A 24,618-nucleotide genomic window follows, 5' to 3' on the forward strand; every position below is an offset into this window, starting at 1 on the left:
AAAAACCAAAAATACTTATTTTCGTAGATTTATATATCTAACCACAAAATCTTGATCACATAACATCAAAATCTATTATAAAAAATCATTTTAATATAATCTTTAAATTTCTCACACAAGAATTAATTTAACACAAATTTTTTTTAATATGTATTCATACATCAAGAAAAATTACAATCCTAATCATGTAAGTTAACTTTATTTTGAATTAGCTTTGTTTTTTTTTTTATAAAAAAAAATTGATATTTATTTTTGTTCAAAACCATCGAATATTCCACACGCGGCATGCCATGTGCATGTGAAATATGAATGCCCGTGAATCCCATAATAATAATAAATAATAAATAAATAAATAAATCACAAACCTAAACTTCCTAGGAGGATTCTTCCTCCAATGTATTCCAAATCTCGTTAGGTCTCTGATTCTTTCATATCCAATTATTTAATTATTATTAATATATATATATATATATATTTACTGCATCGTACTTGTTCCTCTTTACAATCTCAATTTCCAGTTCGCAAATGTGCTCTGGGGCTTCGAATTCATCGAACAAGTCGTAATTTTATTGACATTGAGTTATTAGTTGTGGGAGTTTGCTGGATTTTAATTTTAATTTTACTTACTTACACGGAAGATGAAGCAACGGAAATCGGCGCAATTGAATCTTCAAGGGGAATCTCGGCTTCCGCATCTGGATGATCATATATCGGCGTTTAAGATCACGAAGCTTTTCGATCCCGATGCTTCTTGGGATAAGGTTTCATAATCTTCTGTTTTCTTTCATGTCTATTTGTTGCTGTTGTTTATCCCGGGTTTTATTTCGTACAATTTGTCAAACTCTGAAAGAAAAAAGTTAACTTTTTGCCATGATTCTCGATTTTTTTTCCCATGCGAGAGTCGTTGATATTTTAAGGTTGGTAGTCCAGAAGATATGGATGATAAATTTTGTTGATCATGCTATTTAGAATGACGTGTTTTCTACTCAAGGGAAGTGCTTAAATTGAGATCGGTGATGGGAACTCGACAGTTGCTTGATCTGGATAATGAAGAATTTATAAGCATTAACTGTAAATCGAGGTTTGGCAAAATGTTACTATGTTGGGTCGGATGTGTAAGATTATTTAGGGAACTTTGTTAATTAATATTGAATAGTTTGCTTCTGGGAAGTAGTTTCGGACTGGAATGGATTTGTTTTCTACATTGTTATAAAATGCGCTCTCAGCTCTACAGTGGAAATGGAGAAGGCAAACTCGAAGAGTGGAGACGTTTTTCATCAATTTCCTGGATTTTATACTCACATAGTGAGAAATTATTGCATATTTCATATGATGGAAACAGTTTAGTTAATACCTACTTCTAATGCTAGTTGGAAAATGAAACTAATACAGACTTCTTATGCAAGGGTAAGGATAGGTATGCAATTTTATAGGGAAGATGGGTAGAACGTATTATTGAATGACATTGAGAATAATGCTGCAGAGTTCTTTGCCATTTATTTGTTGCGATAAGATTTTTGCGAGTCCCCCCTGTTTGTTCATTTGAACTACTCCAAGCAGTTGAGTTCATCTGCACAGGAATTTGTTTGGGGTGTGCAGTTGGAAGACCAAATATTTTGTAATCTTAAAATAGGTGAAAGAAACAGAAACCAACTCCTCTCTTTTGGGTAAATTGTATTTCATCAAATCTCAAATTTTGTTTACTAAGGTCGATATAAGCAAACTTTTGTCGAGGCTTCAACCGATCTTAACTGAGGTTATATGCTATGCTCTAGTCTCCATATCTACCTCTGGTGTTTTCATAAATGGACTATGGAGGAGGAGGAGCCATCATTGCTCTAGGGATCTAAGGATGTCCCTAACTAATATTGCCATGAAATTTCTCAGTTTTAACTTGAATTTTTAACTGGGGTGATAACCAGTGGGTATGTATTGCTTCTTTCATAAAGCTAAGTATTCAAAGGCTCTTGTGGGTCATGCTAGTGTCATTGGCATTGAAGTCATGTTCATGGAATAAACTGGAAGCATGAAGATCCGTAACAATATTTATGAACACCGTTGACTGAGAAAATTTAATATATTCCTATGTCCTAGGTGATTCCATCTAATTCAAAGTGATGTTATTATTTGTCTGTTACAGGATCAACTGGCTGACGTTTTACATTGGATTAGACAAGCATTAGGCCTCATATTTGGATTGATATGGGGTGCGATTCCCTTAGTTGGAGGCATATGGTTTCTTCTGTAAGTTACTGCTCTTTAGCATTATTTTTTAAAAAAAAATGAAAATAAAAACTTATAGTTGCTACTTGCTAGTTCTGTATGCATGAAGCTTTTGCTTTTGTAGATCAGAAGTGTGGTGGATACAGTTATCTTTTTGGAAGTGTGGTGGATAAGTTTAGGCATGATCAAATTTCTTCTTAGTTTTTTTCCCAATCAGAATGAAATATTTATATTTGATTTATACATAAGCATTTGTCATTGGATTAGCATAGGCTTGGTGGCACAGAGTTGTCTTGAACATTTGATTCCGTGAAAATCCTGGGCCCCCAGTCGCCTTGAAAGTGCTTATAAATTTCAAGTTTATGACTCCTGATAAAAATCTTGGGCAGCAGAAGGTCCAGACTTTTGTGATGAATGGCCGGTTGGTCATAGATGACCAGAATAATAGAATGTGGTTTTTGGGGTGCTTTTGGGGAATGGAATTTTCTGATGTTCTCTTCACTGTAACCATCTATATGCACAGATTTTAAGTTTATCCTAATTTCTGCTGTCATTTGTGGAAGGAAATTAGCTGACATTCCTCAGTATCAATTTCTATTACATTCTCTTCTGGTTGGAAATAATCTTAAATCAGTACGTGAACACTCTATAGTCTATAGTAGTGAGTTTCATAGGTAATTTTCAGTTAAATCTCTTGACAGAAAGAAAGTTATTTCCACCAATTAAAAGACACCTATGCAATTAGTTTCTATGGTCAAAGTTATATACTCACTAAGTATTTTCCCAGCACTAACTTTATGCTAATGGCTTGTGTCATTTCGCGTTGCTCTTAAAAACAAAGAAAGTTGCCACAGCTATTTACGCTGCTATTTTGATATCCAGGTTTGTGGTGTTATCCACTGGGATCATCTATGCATACTATGCTATTGTACTGAAAATTGACGAAGAAGATTTTGGCGGTCATGCAGCCCTTCTTCAGGAAGGGCTCTTTGCTTCCGTATCTCTATTTATGGTATGTTATGCATTTTTCTCACATGGTTAGTTTATACTTTATACTATGTCACAATCTAATTTTATGATTGTATCACAGCTAGCATGGATTTTAGTATACAGTTTGGCGCATTTTTGATTGGCTCCGCCGTTTGCTTCCGCAAGATAGTGATAGGTAGACTTCTGTACCACCATTTCATCTGATGAAACATACGCTTCAATTATTTTTTAGTGATTTTTTAGTGATCGTTGTTAGCCTGAAATGAAGGATAGGCTAAGCTTCCATGTTAGTTGAACCTCTTTCTCAAGATTTTGTTTTTTCTCTATTTGTTGTATCATTATTTCTACATTTTTTTGATCAGCTTAAATACCCATCATTTTCCAACACAATAAAGTAATTATAGAGCTCGTTTATGGGCCATTATCCTAAATGACACATGTTTTATTAGCTTCATTTGTTGTGTTATTTATATAGCGTACAAATTTTTTATGATCCAATGAAATAATCAATACCATGGTTTTCCATACGTTCGTGCGATGATTTGTGATCGAACATGCTACATGTAAACAAATAAATATAGGGAAAATTGTTCTTTTGGTCATGAATATTACCACTTTGCAATAATTACAGTGTTAGTTACCTATCTTTCGAGTTTTACAATTTTAATCATTTTTTTGTCGAAAGTGAACGGTCGGTCAGCGGCATATTAGCGTTGCATTAGTGGTACATGCGTATCATATCAAGAAAACTGAAATTGGAAAAAAAATAAAAATAAAAATAACGGATCAAACTTAAATTTGACAACATGATCAAACGCCAAAAACACAAAAAATATGAGCAAAAATTAATTTTTCCCATAATTATAATAGGCTAAAACAAATCATCACTTTGATTTATCATTTCGAAATCACAAAACTTCGATGTTAAAGTAAAGTCAACACATAACATTTGGAAAAAGAAAAATAAAAGTTTGGAAAAGAATATCATGATATAAGACATGCTCATTCCCATCAAACACAATACATGAGCTCGCTATAGAGTGTGAAATATACATTATTAATCACTCGTATTTCCACAACACACAGCCGACTCAAGAGATCTATGGAACTTTAATCTAAAATTTATCTAAGAACTCATGATCATTTGTATATTATATACTTTCTACCATTCAATCATGCATACTGAAAGCTTATCCTAGTTCTATCAAAGAAATCATCCCATTCATGCTCTTCTGTTTTCCCGAAAGCATAGTATTTCCAACTCTTTTCTTCATCAAAATCACTGGAACTTCTCCCTTCTCTCATGTCTCTCCTCAGACCCTCCACTCTTTGAAGAACGCCGGTTACCGCTAGATCAAACGCGTCTTCTACTGTCTCCAATCTGGACCTTGGATCAGCATAAGTAACCTTTGGGATCAGTTTAATCACCTCTTCTCTCATGGACAACACCTTACTTTTCGGTATTCGAGATAGCAATCTCTCGATGTTCACTTTCTTGTTCTTCACATCCTCCTGCGATATGAAAACCGAGTATTTCTCATAATCCTTGGGCAGATTCCACAGATATTGGACATAAGCCGAACCCGGATGGAAGAAAACCGGTATACAACCAGCAACGATCGAGTCGAAAGTTGATCGTCTGGTGAACGAGTCTCCTGGTGGCTGGAGGCAGAAAAGGGAGCTTTGAAACAGCTTCATCACATTCACTGGCTTCACACAATTCTCTTTTGAATCTACACAATACAGCATCTTGCACTTGCGTTTCGCCGCGTTGCATTGTTCCATGATTTCCCCCCGGATGGATCCCTTCATGCTAGGACGTGTGCCACCGATGAAGCAAAACAAAGACTTTTTCTTTTGCTTCCTCAACTTGTTTTGCCATTGGAAAACTTGATCATCGGTTGATGGGTGGAAATATGTAGGATATGGTATCGCGAAATCGTTCTTGTTCCATGGACTCGACTCAATCGACAACATCGTCATGTTTTGTGATTCGGGCAACGACATGAGCTTGTTCCCCCAACCAGAGTCCTCGTCCACCGCCCTTCGAAAATCCCACGTTATCCGCCCCGTGACCAAGAAATGGTCCCTGCCTCCCATTCTGTTCCACTCTGGCTTCTCTTTCAGCCATTTGATCAATCCCAAGGTATCATAATCCTTAACAGATGTATTGTAATGATCCCACAAGTATCTAGCAATATCCAGCCCTGGATAATATGGGACAAAGATTCCAGCAGCCTTTGATGAGTCATTTGTCAAGCATTCATATTGCTTCATTCTGTTGTGGAATATGACCTCTAAAGCGAATTGGTGTGTAGCATACCAACCGGAGCTCAAGAAAAGCCTCTGAGGGTTCCCGAGTCGTTGCCCGAGTCCTTGGTTGTCGAAATAAGGGCACATGTTACGCCATTTGTTCAATAACTTGCATTGATTCAGAAGATCATCATTGAATCTTGTAGGTAGATTGTGTATGTAGATATATCTGCCATTGCATGGCTTTGTTTTCCTCCGGTTTTCACCTCCTTTGTCGACGTAGTCGTCTTCTTCTTCTTCCTCTCCTCCTCCTTGTGGTAACAGAGGTTCTAATTCTTTTTGTAGCCCTTCAAGATCTCGAATTTCATAATCTGTTTCATTGTTCGTGGAAACATTCACATCTCTTTCCGAAATAATGGGCCTTGTGACATTTCTTGATACAATGTTTCTCGGCGAATGATTCAAATGTATAGTAACATTTTGATCATTAGACACATTTTTCCTTAGGATGGAACTAGAATCTAAAGATTGGAGATGGTTTTCTTGGTCTCGAGATACCAAAGAGAGACCGGGGAGAGAAGACCAATCAAATTCATAAAGCAAAAAATACCAAAAAACAAATAAAACTAAGAACACCAACCAAAATCTGTTGCGATGCCTTGTTGAAATGGGATTCTCCATTTTTCCTTGATCCCTTTTCTTGAAGAATCTTCGTCTCCGGTCACGCATCAAAATATTTCAGGGTATTATCCCAATGACATGAGGAAATCATCAATCATCAATGATTTAGATATTAGTAGAAAATAGATATTAAAGATTAGGTAGTCGATGGAAAGCTAGGTTTATAAGAATGGAATGGTAGGTAATTAAAATGTTTCATATTTTAGGATCCTCTTAAGGCCAACGATTTGCACAGAATTTGGCCATTTTTCACTTTCTTTCCTTTCCTTTTCTTTTTGAGTTTTGGACGTTAAAAAAAAAAAGTGTTGATGAAATAGGGAAAATTATTTTTTTGGTTCGGTGTGTTTGTCACTTTGCGATTTCAGTCCTTTATATTTTCTGATTTCAGCTTTAGTCCGCTATCTTTATTTTTTTTTTGGCAATTTTAGTCCTTTTTTCGACGTGGCGCTGACGTGTCACCAATTCAGTGTTGATGTGGAGCTGACGTACGTGTACAGTGTCACGCAAGCATTTTCGAATAAAAAAAACCAAAATTACCAAAATAAGAAAATGCAGGACTAAAACTGAAATATGAAAATATAGAAGATCAAAATCGCAAAGTGACAAACATACATGACCAAATTTGCAGTTTTTCCGATGAAATATGACTAAATTATTTTGTTATATCAACGTGTATGTGTGTGTATGCACGTGTTGATGTTTTATATATGTATATATATTGTAATTTAGTTTCATTTTGGTGGACGAAAAATATTATGTTTTGGTGTTTTGAAACCAAAATTAGGCAAAATTTTGCCCAAAATAAAAGTGCAAATCACCAAGAAAATAGAGTTTATATATGTGTATATATATATATATATAATTATAAGACAAGGAAACTAAAATCTGCATTGGTAATTAATCACAAAATATTCCATGCAAAAATATGGTACAAACAAATAGGCATATCCTAAAATTAGACCCTTACAACTCCCCACGATTCAAGAATCAATCTCCATCTCTCAACCATTTTTCATGCTCCAAACCAACATCATTTCCCATGGATCGGATCCCCTTCATCATAATATTTCATTGATTTGATCGATATAAAATTAATTCTTCATCGTCAAAGATAATCTTGGCTCCGATATGGGGAGGACTCCCATCGACTCCACGCCAGATTCGGAGCTTGAGATCAAAGTCCAACCCCGCCAGACCGACTTTCATCCCGGGTTCCAGCCCAAAAACCGCCCTCCGCCGCCGCCTCCTCAGCGGCCATATCCACCGCTCTTTAGGCACTGGTTCCCATGGCTGGTGCCCACAATTATTGTCGTCAACATTGTTTTGTTTGTGATAGCAATGTACATCAACGATTGCCCCGCTAACTCCGTCAAGTGCATCGGTGCCGCCACCCTCGGCCGGTTCGCCTTCCAAAGCACCCAAGAAAACCCTTTGCTCGGCCCCTCTGCCGCTACGTACGCCACGCCAGCTTTATTTTCTTAGGTTACTTGCATGCGCACGTTTTCGATTTTTTTTTATGCATGTCTTTGATCAAAACTTTAAAATAATCTTTTGATGATCGTTTGTTATTATTCTCTAGTGAAGGTATTCTTAAATATGCACATCATAGAAATAAACAAACAAATATATATATATATATATATATGAGTGTGTGTGTGAACTTGTGTTTTCATTTTCATTTTATTGGATATATTTCACAACCTCAACTTCATTTCCACTCAAATGTATGAGTAATTTCACCCCTCGGATATTTATTAAGTTGTTTTCCTTTTCTAAATAAATCAATGGGTCGTGCAACAAATTTTTTATATGGAAAATTCCGAATTTTGTGATTAAAAATTGAATTCCAGGCTTCAAAAAATGGGGGCATTGGATGTGAAGAAAGTGGTGGAAGAACACCAAGTGTGGAGGCTAGCATCATGCATGTGGTTGCATGCTGGAGTGTTTCACGTTCTTGCAAACATGTTGAGTTTGCTATTTGTTGGCATTCGGCTCGAGCAAGAATTTGGGTTTGGTAACAACTAATTCTTGAATTTCGCATCACATACTAATCTCACAACTAGCTATATATATACATATTATCATTGTGGACATAATTAATATGTCATGTGATATATATGGTGTTATTATACATGTTGCTGCATGGTGCATGCAGTGCGAATCGGAGTGTTGTACGTGATAGCAGGGATCGGGGGGAGTCTGTTGTCGTCTTTGTTCGTTAGGACGACGATCTCGGTGGGTGCGTCGGGAGCATTGTTTGGATTGCTTGGTGCTATGCTTTCAGAACTCCTTGTCAACTGGACTATCTACGAGAACAAGGTTGGTTATAACTTATAACTAAGGGGTCTCAATCAGCAAATGAGACATTATATAAATTTATAAAACATGCAATATAATGAAAACCTGTAATATTTTTTTACAGTTGGAAGCAATACTCACTCTTCTGCTCATCATTATCATCAATCTGGCTGTCGGAATCCTCCCTCATGTGGACAACTTCGCCCACTTGGGAGGATTCTTGAGCGGGTTCTTGCTCGGATTCGTGCTTCTGATCCGGCCTCAGTTCGGATGGGTCAGCCAAAAGAAGAATGCTGCCTCTAACTATTTTGCTAAACCCAAATCCAAGTACAAGGTTTATCAATACATCTTCTTGGTTGTCTCATTGATGCTACTCATATCAGGGTAAGTAAGCATTTGTATGATCCGCATAACCGAACACGAAAACGATTCATATATGGTTTATCCAAGCATGCACAAATATTGTTTGATTATCACCATTTTCTTGTACCTGCATGCATGCAGGTTTAGTATTGGATTGGTGTTGCTACTCGGAGGGGTCGATGGAAATGAGTATTGTTCTTGGTGTCATTTCTTGAGCTGCGTCCCCACGCCGTTTTGGAACTGCGAATTAGCGCGATGTTCGGTTAGTGATTTCGACAAATCTCTCCCGTTGTTTTCGCTTTGATTTTGGCTACATTGCATCTGAATTAACCATTTTGAATTGAAATTCAACTAAATCCCTAGTTGAACAAAATTAAATATTTTGGCTAACTATATATATATTTTTTATATATGCAGTCAAGCCAAGAGGGCAATCAATTGTACTTAACGTGCTTGCAGAACCACAGGAGCAAGTTCTACACTCTTGCTGGTAATGGCAACACCACAGAACAAATCCAGCAGCTCTGCGTGGACCTCTGCCGATGACTTAATTTAGTTAATTTAATTACAAATTATTATTATTATTATTATCTCGTTAAACTGAATATAAATACCTCGACGTTACATTTAAAACCGTGTTTAATTATAATTACCTTATGGAACATTAATATAAACTTAATGTGAACATATATGGCGTCGATATTTTTGTAATTTAATAACGATCTGTCTTAACTAATTAAGACTGGAAATTATATGTATGACGATATATGTACTTCAATTGATTATGACTACAGTTGTTGCAGGATCGAATCTCGGGAAAAAAAAAAGACTGTGTTATGATTTTCATCCTCAAAATAGACACTTCGTGTTGTTGGAATCATATCTGGAGAAATGATTCCGATACCCCATGCATGCAATATTTTAATTTCTTGCTTTTTTATTTATTCTTTATTGACTTTATAGAGGTTAGTTAAAGTGGTTATGGGTAGTTGTTCTGCAATCAAATTAAAGTGGTCGTGTAAAAAAAAGGGGGGGTGTCTGATTCAGAACTTTGATTTTTGAATAAAATTATAAAGAAAAAATGTGATATTGTTTTTGCTTTTCAATTTTTTTTTCAAGAAAATAAAATGGAAGATCCCAAGATCGTGTGAGAAAAATGAACATTTTCTAAATTAAAAATCTTTGTTTTTTTTTAAAAAAAATATTAGAGAGTACTTTTCGAGTTCAATGGAATTAATAAATTTGTGTGGAGGGAGAATGGTTGCGTAATTTAAACTTTAATATATGAAAAAAGTAAAAGTAAATGAATTTATGGGGTTGCTTAAAGTGGAAGACCAGTTCTGGCGACAACGAAAATTTTATCAAAAAGAGAGTGCATGCTTAGAAGCACAAATGGTCCCATTTTAATTCTCACACCGTAAGAAAATGACATAATTATTAGCTGCGTACTCCAATTCCAAACACTAAATTATGATCTAATTTGTTACTCCAATATATATTGTTAACTTGTCATATAAAACAGCAATCGTTATGTATTGACATTTAATATTAGTTTGTTTTAGTGTTATTTGGTGAGAGCTTTAGTGTATTTTTTGGTGAAATTTGTATTTGGGTTATATATGTTTATTTATCTGCGATTTTGTTCATATATATATATATATAAATATTAATATTATTTTGTTTTATTTTCGACATACCGTTGATGTGGCATCGATTCGTGGTCGATGAGGCGATTTCGTATTCAATGTCGCATCAACATTAATTCTATGAAAAACAACTAAAATTATCAAAATAAATCGAAATTTGATAAGACAATAGTAAGTAAATAAGCAAAGATATAGATGCAAAAATAAGGAAATAGTTAGCAAAATGATCTTGGTCAATTTATTATTATTATTTTCTAAAATTGATCTTGTGTTGTGTATTAAATACACTAGTTTTTTTTTTTTTTTTAAGGGACACGTCTTAAAATTTTTGGGTCGAGACCCCCCTCCCTTTACATTGAATATGTCGGTCAAAGTTGCTTTAACTTAACAGAGCCGTGTCATTGTCTATTTATTCCAAAGCAGAAACTTTGCTCATTTTCTTCAGACATTTGCAAATAATCTGGGGAACATATTGTAAATGATTTATCCACACACTGGGAAATTGGTTTTGGAAATTTATGTACTATTTTCCAATTCAGCTATAATTATATTTTATTTGACAGTTGAGCATTCATTATATATAGTAATTTTGATATTATGGGCACCACTTGTTGGATACACAGTGTAACATATATGTTCGGACCCAAAAAAGCGTGTGAAGAGACAATCGATAAAACGTTCCACAAGATGTTTTACAACGCCCATAATTGTCTCTGTCTGCCGAGCTAGTACTAGGGGTGAGTACTACTCAACATAATATAAGTACTCTTCGTTATTGTGTTATGATACTAGCATTTATTAATTTATTTACAAGCAATATACAATTATAAGTAGGACTCGATCGAATCAACGACCTGTCCATCAAATTATAAAAATAAAATAAAAAATTTTACTGTGAGAAGGTCTCACGAGTGTATTTTGTGAAACAAATTTTTTATTTGTGTCACTCATTAAAAAATATTTTTTTATGCCAAAAATAATATTTTTTACTGTAAATATGAACAAGATATGATCTAACTCAACAAATTATACAGATTTCCCAAACATAATTTCATAAAAATTAAATAATATTTTTTTATTTAAAAATAGATTAAAACATTGTTTGAGAGCTTCTAGAAAGCACTTCTCAAATTTTCCTTCATAAAATTTTGAAATTTTATAAAAAAAAGCTGAAAAATACTTGTTAAAAACTCTTTCAAACACTAGTTAACTCCGTTGGATATCGGGGTTCTGGTTGGGACTAGCTAGATTTCATAGGTCAAACATTATAATTATTATTATTATTATAATTTCAAAAAAAAAAAAGAAGAAGAAGAAATGGAGGTGTGGGGCCAAGATGTCTGTTGGAAATCAAAGTTTTAATTAGAAGTTTGTTGTCTTGATACTCCAGAAAATTTGGGCAAAGCACATGATGCTCTAACAATTCATTGATTCATCGTAGCAACTCACTGTCCTTGGTGGGCCGCTTCTATATATTCTTTTGCACATTAAATTTGCAAACCCATCCTATATCTAGCTAGGAGAAATAACATTTAATGTATATAAGCTATAGCTAAACTCATAAATTTTATGTGTTAGTTATAGTTATTCGTTATTAATTGAACGTAACGGAAAAATTGCACTGTTGGTCCTTTAAATAGTTCTTTATCAGTTTGGTCTCAAATATTTCATCGTTTTCGATTTAGTCCTAAACATTTACAAATTTTGACCGAATTGGTTCTTCCATCAAAATTAACTGTTAAACCTAACGGTAGAAATGATATGCGACGAGAAAAAAAACTCAGTTTAGTCTCAGATGTCTGGTTTCTTTTCTCGGTTTGGTCACAAATGTTTTGGTGTTGTCAATTTAGTCCTAAACGTTTACAAATTTTGATCAAATTGATCATTTTGTCAATTTAACGATTAAAACTAACTGTAAACATAACAGATGACAATCATACCACTAAAATCTCCAAAACCCAAATTAAATCAGACGCACTAAATTCGAATCCAATTCGAGCTGGGAATTTTTTTTTTCTCGTTGCTATATATCACACTCAAAAATTTGGCTCAATCTTAAGAATGAAAATTGACGTTGTTGCATACAATTTATCTCTATCAGGTAACTGTGATTTTCTATTTCGCACGCTAACTACATTTTCTTTTTATGGGATTCGGACATTTCTATAGAATTTTCTAGGATTTTTTCAAAAAATTAAAATAAAAAATCATTTTTTTTTATATGTGTCATTATTTGGTTGAATTTCGTACTCTTGTTCGTCAATTTTTTTTCTTGCCCTTGAATTTTTTTAGAATTAAAGTTTCAATTTTTTCAGTTATGGATTTTTTATAATTTCAATTTTATGGAAAAATGTGTAATAAATTAAATAAAAGTCTATAATAGCTGACGTTGATAAATGTATCCATTTTAAATTGACTCATTTTGACGTCAACTCGGTTAAAATTGAACTTGGTTAAAATTGACAAACATTTAGAACTAAATCGAGAATTCTGAAATATTAGGGACCAAATCGAGAAATGAGTCAATCATCTGAGACTGAATTGGGTTTTTATTTCATTATTTTAACCATTAGATTGACCGAATGATCAACTTGGACTAATTTTTTGAATGTTAGTGCGAAATCGAGAACATCAAAATATTTGAGACTGAACCGAAAAAAAAGTTAAACATATGAGACTGAACCGATAATTCACCGATGAATTTCTTATAACTTTTTTCTCGGTGAAGCGGTTGAAATTTGTAGTTTCTCAGATAAGATGGGATGAAATTGTTGATGAATAGGAGACAAGTCACTTGATGAGGCGTAAAACTGAGCAGATGACTCGGACACAGAGTCTAGTCCGATGGCTAAACGATGAAATTTGCTATCATTGAGGATATGATTGTTAATTCAGCTGAAAATTAATTAATGATTTTTTTTAAACCAAGCATAAATTATGTAATTCCACATAATTAAATAATAATAAACTGATTGCTATATATAGTTTGTATATTATATAAATTTGGTTTCATGCACGGAAGGTCAAGTCATGATTTGTCAGTCGTTCAATGGCATTCTCGTGTTTGCTGGACCCAAGCTCAAGCAGAATTCCACGAGCAAATGTTAACTTAGAACAATGACAATCCTGTCATTTAATTTATAAATAAATATAAAGATCAATAATATCGCTTGTTTTCCAAAATCTACAAAACGGAACACAGTTAAACAAAAACTAACAGATTTATACTCGGCAATTACATTGGAGCTAGAAATCATATTCAGCTCATTTTTCGAATAAAAGATCTCTTATTCGATCCGACTAATGTGATGATAAATACTAATCGATCCGGATTTATTCTTGTGTGAACAAACAAAACGTTATTCTTTCTTTGGCAGTGTGAAACACACGCGATTCCCAAAAGAAAAGTTGGCATTCAAATCAGGTCTGAATTAAGGACCCATGTGCATATGCTCTTCAGTTCCATGGTAAATAACTTCAAGATAAAATAATAAATAAACAAATATGGTTAGATGTCACGGTAATAAAATATAAATGCCCGTAATTAACTTAAAGGTTGGTAATCCGTACTTGTACTGTACTCTCCGCACCACACAGTAATATAGTTGAAAAATTAAAAGAGCAATTCAATAGAACATTGAACTATCAGAAACAACCAACGTCAAAGAATAGTCAAATTTATATATACAATATATATATATATATATATATATATATATATATATAATTTTGATAGTGAACATCTATTGTTATGATCACTGGGTGTATATCCAATACGTGGACGTCAATTAAGTCGTTGTGTTTCATGTTTTTGCTCACGGTGTTAAAAATTGTTGCTTAGTATATATATATATATACGGGCATCTATAGGCAAACTGAGAGGTCTAGAATAAAATTGTGTGAACGTGCATGTTATAAGTTTTATGTTCTAATTTGTCGACGCCATGTTATGTTATTTTTGGTTCCGGCAATTAAGCAAGTGATTGTGGCGAATAAGGATAAAGTGAAAAGTGGTTGGGAATTGTAGAAAAAATTATAACTAATATATTAAATATAGTGTGCCCAAAGTTATTGCATGAATTTATACATAATGTATTTAAAGTCAATAAAGAAGATAATGTATTCCCACCGTAGTATTTGGTTTCTCTTTTTCTTTTTGGGGGTTAATTAGCCAACTTGTCACATGCAATAAAATAAAATAAAATAAAAATATATTGTGGTAGTTAATGGTATCCTTGAATGAGAGTGTAAAGGATGTAAAAAAATATAAAAAATTTTCTTTTTTGGGCATGATTGACTTTAAAATAGTAAGTAGCATTTTGGTACTTTAGTGAGCTTGTAAATGTTTTTATAATTTTATTCAATAGTTTTAGAAAAAAATTAAATTACTCTAAGGTATATTTATATTTAGGGAAACCTAGTAAATTGGTAACATTAATTTTTCATGGTATTTATATTTTAAATTCAGTGTTGTGTATTCCCTCAAAAAAAAATATAAAAAAAATTCAGTGTTGTGTATATTAATCCCGGACTGGATTCTACTAGAATTAATTCAGGAGCTCTTCGTCTTGATTAGCTCCTACATTAATGTTTGTCGTGGTCTAATTAATATTGGCGAATTCTCGCTGAATAATATTTTACTCACTATTAGATTCAAAAAAATATATGTAGTGCCATTCAACAATATTGCCGCTAATTGCTGGAAAAATCAGTACTTCACATTTATTATAGCAAGCTTTGATTTGAAGCAAAGTTTAATTAAAAATCTCAACTTGAAAATGTTACTTATACACATTTTTTTTAAAAAAATAAACATATATAATCATGTATATATAATTTGAATTGGAAGAAGTATAAATTCAGATACGCTAGTGACCGTACTCTACCAAGTTACAAAACTTCAAGAGCATCATCTGAGACTGACATGGACATCCCATACACGAGTAACAATTACAATTGCTATTACTATATATATATATATATATATATATATATATATATATATATATATTTATATATATACTATTATATAAAATTGAGCACCCTTTAATAACTACTTTTAGTGTGTCAAGATGACACCAATTTTCTTCTCCATTTTACCCATGTTCATTGAGAGTTCTCTGCACAGCTTTCCTTTTTTTTATGAAGGCAAATGGCAAAATAACATTTTGACAACTTTCATAATTTTAATTTCATCACACATCTCTCTCACATATCTCACAAACGAACGTTCTTTTTTCTCAAACTAGAAATAAAAAAACAAATTTTATTAAAAAAATACTGTAAAACCACGCAACGCGTACTTCGGATCACTAGTATATATAAAGCAAGAGTGACACATAAAAAATTGTTTAATATTTTTAATTGATTTTTCATTTTTATATTTGAAAATTAACTTCCATTTATGTTTAAAACAACAACAAAAAATTTCCCATATCATTTTCGAAAAACTTATTTCCACAAAAACATAAAATTAATGTTTGATAATCATCATTATTTTCTCCAATAATATATTATATTGTGTACGTGTATTGCGTGTGCGTATTTACTAGTACATAATTGTTCATACTAGGAGAGGGATGAGTGTGTCATTTGAGTTGTTGTTGAATAACGGAGCTCGGATATCACCACAATTATATGATATTCTTTACTTTGGGCATAAACTCTCGTGGTTTTATTTTTGAACTTCACCTAGAAGACCTCATATCAATTAAAATATCATTTCATATATTAACTCGTGATATTTAATTCTCTTGATCTTCTAATTTGATACTTTGGTTGAATAGTCAACACTTGTTGTGATATTTATGTTGCGTTTACTTTAAGAGATGAGATTAAGAAAGGATAGATTAAAATGTGATTATTAGTATAATTTGATAGGATATGAAGTGGTTATAAAAAAATAATAATATGTTTAGTTTGATGAATTAATTTGGGATTGATTTTTTTTTCTCTTTTCACCATGTACAAATTTATAATCTCTTCTAAAATTTAGGATTAAAAATCATTTCTAAATCTCATTATTAACGGGCTTAAGGATTTATAATAATTTTTAATTTTCAAATAAACATAGAATTTAGTCGATATTAATATTGTTATCTCTCATTTATTAAGACAAGTAAACGCAGCCTTAAAATATTATAATATCACTAATTATAAATTTTGATAAAACAACAAATTTTTTGTCCAACCTAATACATGAATTCTTATTTATTGTCTAGATATACGACTTTGGAGACGTGGCAAAAAAACAAGCCCTCGTTATTCTAAATGTCCAAATATGATGAGACACATATAATAAAAATAAAAAATCCGATAATTTTAATTGTACCGCAGACGCCCAATGAGTGGACTTAGATTAAGTTACAGTCCAACTCTATGCATTTTGTAAATTTAATTAATTCTTCAATGATTATAAAGTTAGATTTATGTTAATTTATCAAAGTCAAATGCTCCTGCTCCATATATTCGAGATCACATATTTTCATTCAAACGGAAATAGTCAATTTTGATACACACTTTTCGTGACAAGCGTTATTTTGTTCCTTCCAAATACCTAGTAAACTAATTATATTATCCAACATTAACGTAAAAATAGTTTTATATTGTATTTCAGGTTAATTGGTATGAATTTCAAGCTCAACCAATAATTGTATCATTTCAAATTCATTAAACTTTGTATTACTAATGTGTAAATAAGCAAAATATGAATTTAATATTTATAGTGTTTGGGAGAGCTTCTAAGAAGCATTCTCATCATTTTCTTAACAAATTTTTTGTTAAAAAAAACTGAAAAATGCTTCCTATAAGCTCTCTCAAACATTACCTTAAACTATTGTTTCATTGTAGACAATAAAAAGATAATTAATCAGAATCCATAAATTTAAAATTCATCAATCCAAACGCAACCATAATAGGATTCAGTATATTGATCCGTGAACTAGTTGAAACGCAAAAGAACAAAGAAACAAAAATCAAATAAATTATGTCGTTTGGGGTAATGAGATGCTACCTTTAGGATAGTACTTAGATAATATATCCTTTGTTTCATAAAAGTATAATTAATATTATAATGTTGATGTGACAATTCAAGAATCATTAGATCCACTAAGGTGTGTATGTGAACTCTACCAACGCTATCAAATGACAATAACATATTATACAAGTTTAACTATGTTATCCTGATAAGCCCGGACGGTGAGCCCGGGGTCGGCTTGCAAGACGGAAGCCCGGCGTCATCCCGATAAGTCCCGGGTGATGGGCCCAGGATCATCTCCTAAACCGGGAACCTAGGAGCTCCTTCAGGGGCTCAGGTATCAAGGATAAATACCCGGAAACCAGGGGCCCGTAATACTCGGTGGGCCCAGGGTCATTTCATATAAAAGGAAGCTCATACCTCCTTTACGTGTGGCAGACTCTTACTGCAAATCAAATCATTAGGCAGCATGACGTAACAGTATGAGCTCGGCATGGGCTCTTCCTAGTATTACGGGGGGGTCAATCCTACGTGACAACTATCCCATCACAAAAACAGTTGTCAGTTGGGCCATGCTGGGCAATCATGGAAGAGGCCGGGTCAATGCGTATAAAAGGGAGGCCCCTTACTACAAACAGGCATGAGAAAAAAATAGAAGGAAAAAACAACAACTCAAAAAAAAAAAAGAACTTACGCCTGGATATTCATTTTATGATGTTCGCATCATTGGCTCCGTCTGTGGAAAATTGAGATTTAAGACGTAGATATGACGATTATTGAGGATCCTGAAAGCTCCCAGCAAGCGATGGAAAATCTGCAGGAGCAAGTGAACGCCATGGTAAAGGCAGCGTTACAAAGGATCCTAGCTCTACAACAAGAGAAGAGGGAAGGTGATCCGGAGAAACAACAGGAGAAGGAGCAGGAGAAAAACCAGGAGGAACCAGGGAAGGAGAAGGAGAAAACAGTAGATAAGGTGCGGGAAGAATGAAAAGAGAAGGAGAAGAGAAGAGGAGGACGAGAGGGCGTACAGGCGGAACAGGAGGCATAATCACACGCTGAGTCTGCCCATGTCACCATGTTGGGAGAATTGGAACTGATGAAGCAGAAAATTTTAAAGTTAGAAAACACTGACTCGCGGGAATCTTCGCGAGTCAAAAGCTCGGGATGCCCTTTCTCGCCGGAGATTATTAAAGAGCCCTTGCCAGTACAATTCAAATCAGCGAAGATCAAAGGATACGATGGTAACGGTGATCCAGAAGAGCACATGGCCCGGTTCGAAAATGTGGTCATGTTACATTGTTATAATGATCAAATCAAATGTAAAGTTTTCTTAACCACATTAGAAGATTCTGCCCAAAGGTGGTTTGAAAACTTGGAGGACGGAAGCATTGATGTCTTTAAGAAGTTTCGGGAAATCTTTCTGCAGCATTTCAGCAGCAGTAAACGGTACCGAAAGACTACCCTCAGTCTCTTTGAGGTGAAGCAGGTCGGAGAGGAATCTCTAAGGGCATATATCAAGAAGTTCAACAAGATAACTTTAGAGATTCCAGCGTGCGCACCTAAAACCCGGATCACAGCCTTTACTCAAGGTCTCAGGGAGGGAGAATTCTTTCGGTCGCTGTTAAAGAAAACTCCTCGAAACTTTGAGGACCTTTTAGCCCGGGCTGAAAAGTACATTAACTTGGAAGAAGCCCAGAAGAAAAAGAGGGATAAAGATAAGCGAGAGGGAAACAGAAAAAGAGGAAATAGGAATAACTCGGGAGGAGGGAGAAATGATTATCCAGGGAGGTTGATGGCTCATGCCCCGCCGAAAGTAACTAGAGATCGAGGGGTCCATGTGTGCGAGGAGGAAGTTCGGCAGACCTCTCAGAAAGGAGCGGGAAAATATTGCTCCATCCACGAGGTCAATACTCATGATACCAGCGAGTGCAGAAGACGCGCCCCGGAGGCAAAAAGGCCGATGTCAGGAGAGGAAAGGCGGATGGATAAAAGACAGCGAGGACCTTATCGGGCACAAGGATTTGCAACACACAGGCCTAATGAGGCTGTCTCAGAAAAAGCCCGGGAAGTTCCACCTCAGCGACTGGATGATAGGGCACGAGACAGACCCTCCCGAGGAGTCATCAACATGATATCGGGGGGATCCACTGATAGGGATTTGAATAGGGCCCGGAAATCTTGGAGTAAGAGAGAAGTATTGGGGTTGGAGGCCCGGAAAGTAACCTCTTGCCCGGTCATTTCCTTCGGGCCAGAGGATTTAAAGGACGTGATCACCCCTCATAATGATGGTTTGCTCATCCAAGCCAGGGTGGCCAACTATGACATAAGGCGGGTTTTTATTGATTCCGGAAGCTCGGTAAATGTCATTTTCCAAGAAGCTTTTGAACAAATGGACCTGCTGGGATGTGAGGTCAATTCGGTGAAAACCTCTCTCTACGGGTTCACAGGGCACACAGTACAGCCTTGGGGAGAGGTATGGTTGCCCATTACCCTGGGAACCGGTGAATTGAGAAGAACTATCATGACTCTCTTTTCAATAGTAGAAGCTCCATCTTCCTATAATGTCATCTTAGGGAGACCAGCTTTGAACGCCTTCATGGTTGTGGCCTCTGGATATCATCAAAAGATTAAATTCCCGGTGGAAAACCAGATAGGGGAAGTAAAAGGAGACCAAACCTCCTCTCGAAGGTGTTATGCTGATACTGTACGAGTGGACAACAAGAAAGCCCGGGGTGAGCAAGGAAGAGGTGATCCTTGCAAAAAGGAAGTGTGCACAGTAGGAGAAGTTAAGGAGGAACATGAGGTAGTGCAGTTATTCCCAGAACAACCGGGAAAAATTGTCAAGATAGCTAGGGATTTGGAGGTCGGCCTTATGGATCAGTTGAAAGCGTGCCTGGCCAAGAATACAGATGTATTCGCCTGGTCTTCACAGGAGCTAACTGGAATCCCATCTCAAGTGGCCGAACACAAACTAAATATCCTCCCGGGAGCTCGGGTTATCAAACAAAAGAAGCGGCATTTTGGGGCGGAGAAGGACAAAGTCATCGCTGACCAGGTTCGGGAGTTAAAGGAGGCAGGACATATCCGGGAGGTACAGTTTCCTACTTGGCTGTCTAATGTGATACTGGTACCCAAAGCCACCGGGAAGTGGAGGATGTGCATTGATTTCCAGAACCTGAATGAAGCTTCCCCTAAAGATTGTTACCCCCTCCCTCGGGTTGATCAGCTGGTGGACTCCACATCAGGCTTTGAGTTGCTCAGCTTTATGGACGCATACCAGGGATACCACCAAATCCCCCTGGCACAGGAGGATCAAGACAAGGTTAGTTTTATCACTTCCGAAGGGACTTTTTGTTATGTGGTTATGCCGTTCGGGTTAAAAAATGCAAGGGCTACTTATCAAAGGATGATGGACAAGGTCTTTCAGGGCCAGCTCGGCCGGAATGTGGAGGGATATGTAGATGACATCCTGGTAAAGTTCCGAACTGGGCGGGATTTCATTCCCGACTTAGAAGAAACCTTCAACACTCTTCGGAAGTACGGGGTAAAGCTTAACCCAGCCAAGTGTGTTTTCGGAGTCAAGAGTGGGAAGTTTTTGGGTTTTGTGGTAACGGAAAGAGGGATAGAGGTAAATCCCGAAAAGGTGAAAGTATTGAAAGAAATGCCCTCACCAACCTCTATCAGGGAAGTGCAGCGGTTGACAGGGAGAATCACCGCCCTGTCTTGATTCATCGCCCGCTCGGCTCATAGGAGTTATCCCTTCTTCCAGGTGTTGAGAAATGCCCAAAAATTTGGATGGACTCAAGAATGCGAGAAAGCTTTTCAGGAGTTGAAGGAGCATCTGGCTAATCTGCCGGTTCTGGTCAAACCAAAGCCCGGAGAAATGTGGGTATATCTCTCTACAACCGAGCATGCTGTGAGTTCCGTGCTGATAAGAGAGGAAGCCAGGGACCAGAAACCTGTCTATTATGTAAGTCATGCCTTGAAAGGACCAGAAACTAGGTATGGTGATATAGAAAAGATGGCTCTTGCGCTCATCCTTACGGCCCGGAAGCTTAGACCGTACTTCCTGTCTCATCCAATCACGGTCTTAACTAACAGTTTGCTGGGCCGGGTGATGACTCATCCAGATACTTCGGGTAGACTGGTCAAATGGGCGGTGGAGCTAGGGGAGTATGACATCGAATATCAACCCGGGTTGCTATCAAGGCGCAGGCTCTGTCCGATTTCTTGACACCAGGAGGAAGTATGGAGGGTGTTCGTGGACGGGGCTAGCATCTCGGAAGGAAGTGGGGTGGGTGTGGTTTTGATCTCTCCCACGCAGGAGAAAACCCGGATAGCCATGAGGTTGCACACTTTCAAGTCCAACAATGAGGCAGAGTACGAGGCAGTCGCGACGGGTTTAAAGTTGGCTCGAGAAGCGGGAGCGGAGCATGTAATTATTTACTCCGATTCCCAGCTGGTAGTGCAACAATTACAGGGAGTGTTCAGTGTTAAGGAAGAAAGGTTGCGAGAGTACATGGAACTGGTCAAGAAGCAGGGAAGTGATTTCTCTAGTTGGAACATAGAGCAGATTCCCCAGGAACATAATACTGAGGCAGATGCGCTGGACAAAATGGCTACTTCCTGGAGTAGTGGTAACAGCCGGGAAGTGATACAACAAGTGGGGTTGGTGTTGGCAATAGAGGAAGAAAAGCAGGAAGGAAAGGGGGAATCTTGGATGACCCCTCTCATTAACTATTTACAGACAGGGACTCTTCCCTCAGATAGGGCAGTAGCCCAAAAGGTCAGAAGACAGATACCCCGTTTTACCCTTTTAAATGGGAGTCTGTATCGGAGATCCTTTCAGGGCCCACTACTAAGATGCATGGAGGAGAAGGAGGTGAAGTATGTGCTCCAAGAAATACATGAAGGATGTTGTGGGGATCACGGAGGAATGTGGAGCCTAGCCCGGCGTACTCTATTAGCCGGGTATTGGTGGCCTACTCTACAGCAGGATGTCCGTCAAGTCAATGTTTGCGAAGGATGTCAAAGATTTGGAAATTTTTCTCATAAGCCGGCATCAGAGTTGCAAGCAGTATGGGCATCCTGCCCATTTGACCAGTGGGGCTTGGATATTGTGGGACCTTTTCCTCTAGGGTCCAAGCAGAAGAAGTTCCTTCTAGTTGCGGTAGATTACTTCTCTAAGTGGGTAGAGGCGGAGCCCCTTGCAAGAATTACAGAAGAAGTTGTGTTAAACTTCATATGAAAAAATATTGTTTGCCAGTTTGGTGTTCCTCGGAAATTAGTTTTTGATAATGGAAGGCAGTTTCAGGGACGGAAGATGAAGGATTGGTGTGCTGAGATGAAGATACAACAGGCCTTTACCTCGGTGGCTTATCCTCAGAGTAATGGACAGACGGAAGTAAATAATCGAACGATAGTACGGTCTTTGCAGGCCAGACTCTATGGCATGGGTAAAAATTGGGTGGAAGAAATTGCAGGGGTGTTGTGGGCTTATCGTACTACGCCGAAAACAGCTATAGGAGAAACACCTTTTGGCTTGGTGTATGGGTCCGAGGCAGTGTTACCAGTGGAGATTGGGCAATCTTCTCCCCGAATACAAGCTTATCAAGGGGAAGGAACCAGTAGCCGAGCGCAGGAGTTGGACTTGATAGAGGAGAAGCGAGAAAGGGCAGCTGTAAGGATAGAGGCTTATAGGGGAAGGGTGATGAAAGCTTTCAATAAGGGAGTCAAGCCTCGAGAATTCCAGATAGGAGATCTCGTATTAAAAAAGGTTAACCCTGCAGGGGATGTGAAGAAGTTAGAAACAAAGTGGGAATGTCCTTACAAGATTACTCGAAAGGTGGGGAGAGGGGCTTGGTACTTGGAAGACAGTCAAGGTAAGACCCTGAAGCGGCCTTGGAACACGTTGCATCTCAAGTTGTATTACTCTTAAAAGCAAACTTGTTGTAATATGTATTCCATGCTGTTATGTGAATAAATATGTGTTTTGTTTAAATGTACTTAAAGCCCATAGCAAACCCATGGCACCTTAAAGCCCAGGTGATCCACTACCCTGGCACCATAAGCCCAGGCGATCCACTACCCTGGCACCATAAACCCAGGAATTCCACTACCCTGGTACTTAAAGCCCATGGCAAACCCATGGCACCTTAAAGCCCAGGTGATCCACTACCCTGGCACCATAAGCCCAGACGATCCACTATCCTGGCACCATAAGCCCAGGCGATCCACTACCCTGGCACCATAAACCCAGGCGTTCCACTACCCTGGTACTTAAAGCCCATGGCAAACCCATGGCACCTTAAAGCCCAGATGATCCACTACCCTGGCACCATAAGCCCAGGCGATCCACTACCCTGACACCATAAACCCAGGCGTTCCACTACCCTGGTACTTAAAGCCCATGGCAAACCCATGGCACCTTAAAGCCCAGGTGATCCACTACCCTAGCACCATAAGCCCAGGCGATCCACTACCCTGGCACCATAAACCCAGGCGTTCCACTACCCTGGTACTTAAAGCCCATGGCAAACCCATGGCACCTTAAAGCCCAGGTGATCCACTACCCTGGCACCATAAGCCCAGGCGATCCACTACCCTGTCACCATAAACCCAGGCGTTCCACTACCCTGGTACTTAAAGCCCATGGCAAACCCATGGCACCTTAAAGCCCAGGTGATCCACTACCCTGGCACCATAAGCCCAGGCGATCCACTACCCTGTCACCATAAACCCAGGCGTTCCACTACCCTGGTACTTAAAGCCCATGGCAAACCCATGGCACCTTAAAGCCCAGGTGATCCACTACCCTGGCACCATAAGCCCAGGCGATCCACTACCCTGGCACCATAAACCCAGGTGTTACACTACCCTGGTACTTAAAGCCCATGGCAAACCCATGACACCTTAAAGCCCAGGTGATCCACTACCCTGGCACCCTAAGCCCAGGCGATCCACTACCCTGGCACCATAAACCCAGGCGTTCCACTACCCTGGTACTTAAAGCTTATGGCAAACCCATGGAAACTTAAAGCCCAGGTGACCCACTATCCTGGCACCATAAGCCCAGACGATCCACTACCCTGGCACCATAAACCCAGGCGTTCCACTACCCTGGTACTCAAAAGCCTTTAGTAACACATGGGCCATGTATGGAACAAGCATCTCATCATCGGTGGCTCA

At 37.3% G+C, this 24,618-nt stretch overlaps 4 protein-coding genes across 4 annotated transcripts; 3 read left to right on the forward strand and 1 right to left on the reverse strand.

Annotated features, from left to right (window-relative positions):
* Positions 1-408: 408 nt before the first annotated feature.
* LOC140880249 (uncharacterized) lies at positions 409-3,569 on the forward strand. Its single transcript, XM_073284538.1, has 4 exons — positions 409-761; positions 2,141-2,244; positions 3,106-3,235; positions 3,314-3,569. Exons 1-4 carry the CDS (start codon positions 639-641, stop codon positions 3,350-3,352), a joined length of 396 nt encoding a protein of 131 aa, XP_073140639.1. The 5' UTR covers positions 409-638; the 3' UTR covers positions 3,353-3,569.
* A 795-nt stretch (positions 3,570-4,364) lies between these two features.
* LOC140884125 (probable xyloglucan galactosyltransferase GT12) lies at positions 4,365-6,295 on the reverse strand. The gene has a single exon (XM_073290799.1). The coding sequence runs from the start codon at positions 6,193-6,195 to the stop codon at positions 4,387-4,389; it is 1,809 nt and encodes a 602-aa protein (XP_073146900.1). The 5' UTR covers positions 6,196-6,295; the 3' UTR covers positions 4,365-4,386.
* An 875-nt stretch (positions 6,296-7,170) lies between these two features.
* LOC140880248 (RHOMBOID-like protein 2) lies at positions 7,171-9,556 on the forward strand. Its single transcript, XM_073284537.1, has 6 exons — positions 7,171-7,601; positions 7,998-8,161; positions 8,303-8,466; positions 8,570-8,829; positions 8,950-9,070; positions 9,226-9,556. Exons 1-6 carry the CDS (start codon positions 7,276-7,278, stop codon positions 9,352-9,354), a joined length of 1,164 nt encoding a protein of 387 aa, XP_073140638.1. The 5' UTR covers positions 7,171-7,275; the 3' UTR covers positions 9,355-9,556.
* Positions 9,557-18,505: 8,949 nt separating this feature from the next.
* LOC140878500 (uncharacterized) lies at positions 18,506-21,157 on the forward strand. The gene has a single exon (XM_073282099.1). The coding sequence runs from the start codon at positions 18,506-18,508 to the stop codon at positions 21,155-21,157; it is 2,652 nt and encodes an 883-aa protein (XP_073138200.1).
* The last annotated feature ends 3,461 nt before the right edge of the window (positions 21,158-24,618 follow it).

Source organism: Henckelia pumila, chromosome 2 (assembly GCF_033568475.1).
Source record: "Henckelia pumila isolate YLH828 chromosome 2, ASM3356847v2, whole genome shotgun sequence".
Classification (NCBI taxonomy): Eukaryota; Viridiplantae; Streptophyta; class Magnoliopsida; order Lamiales; family Gesneriaceae; genus Henckelia; species Henckelia pumila.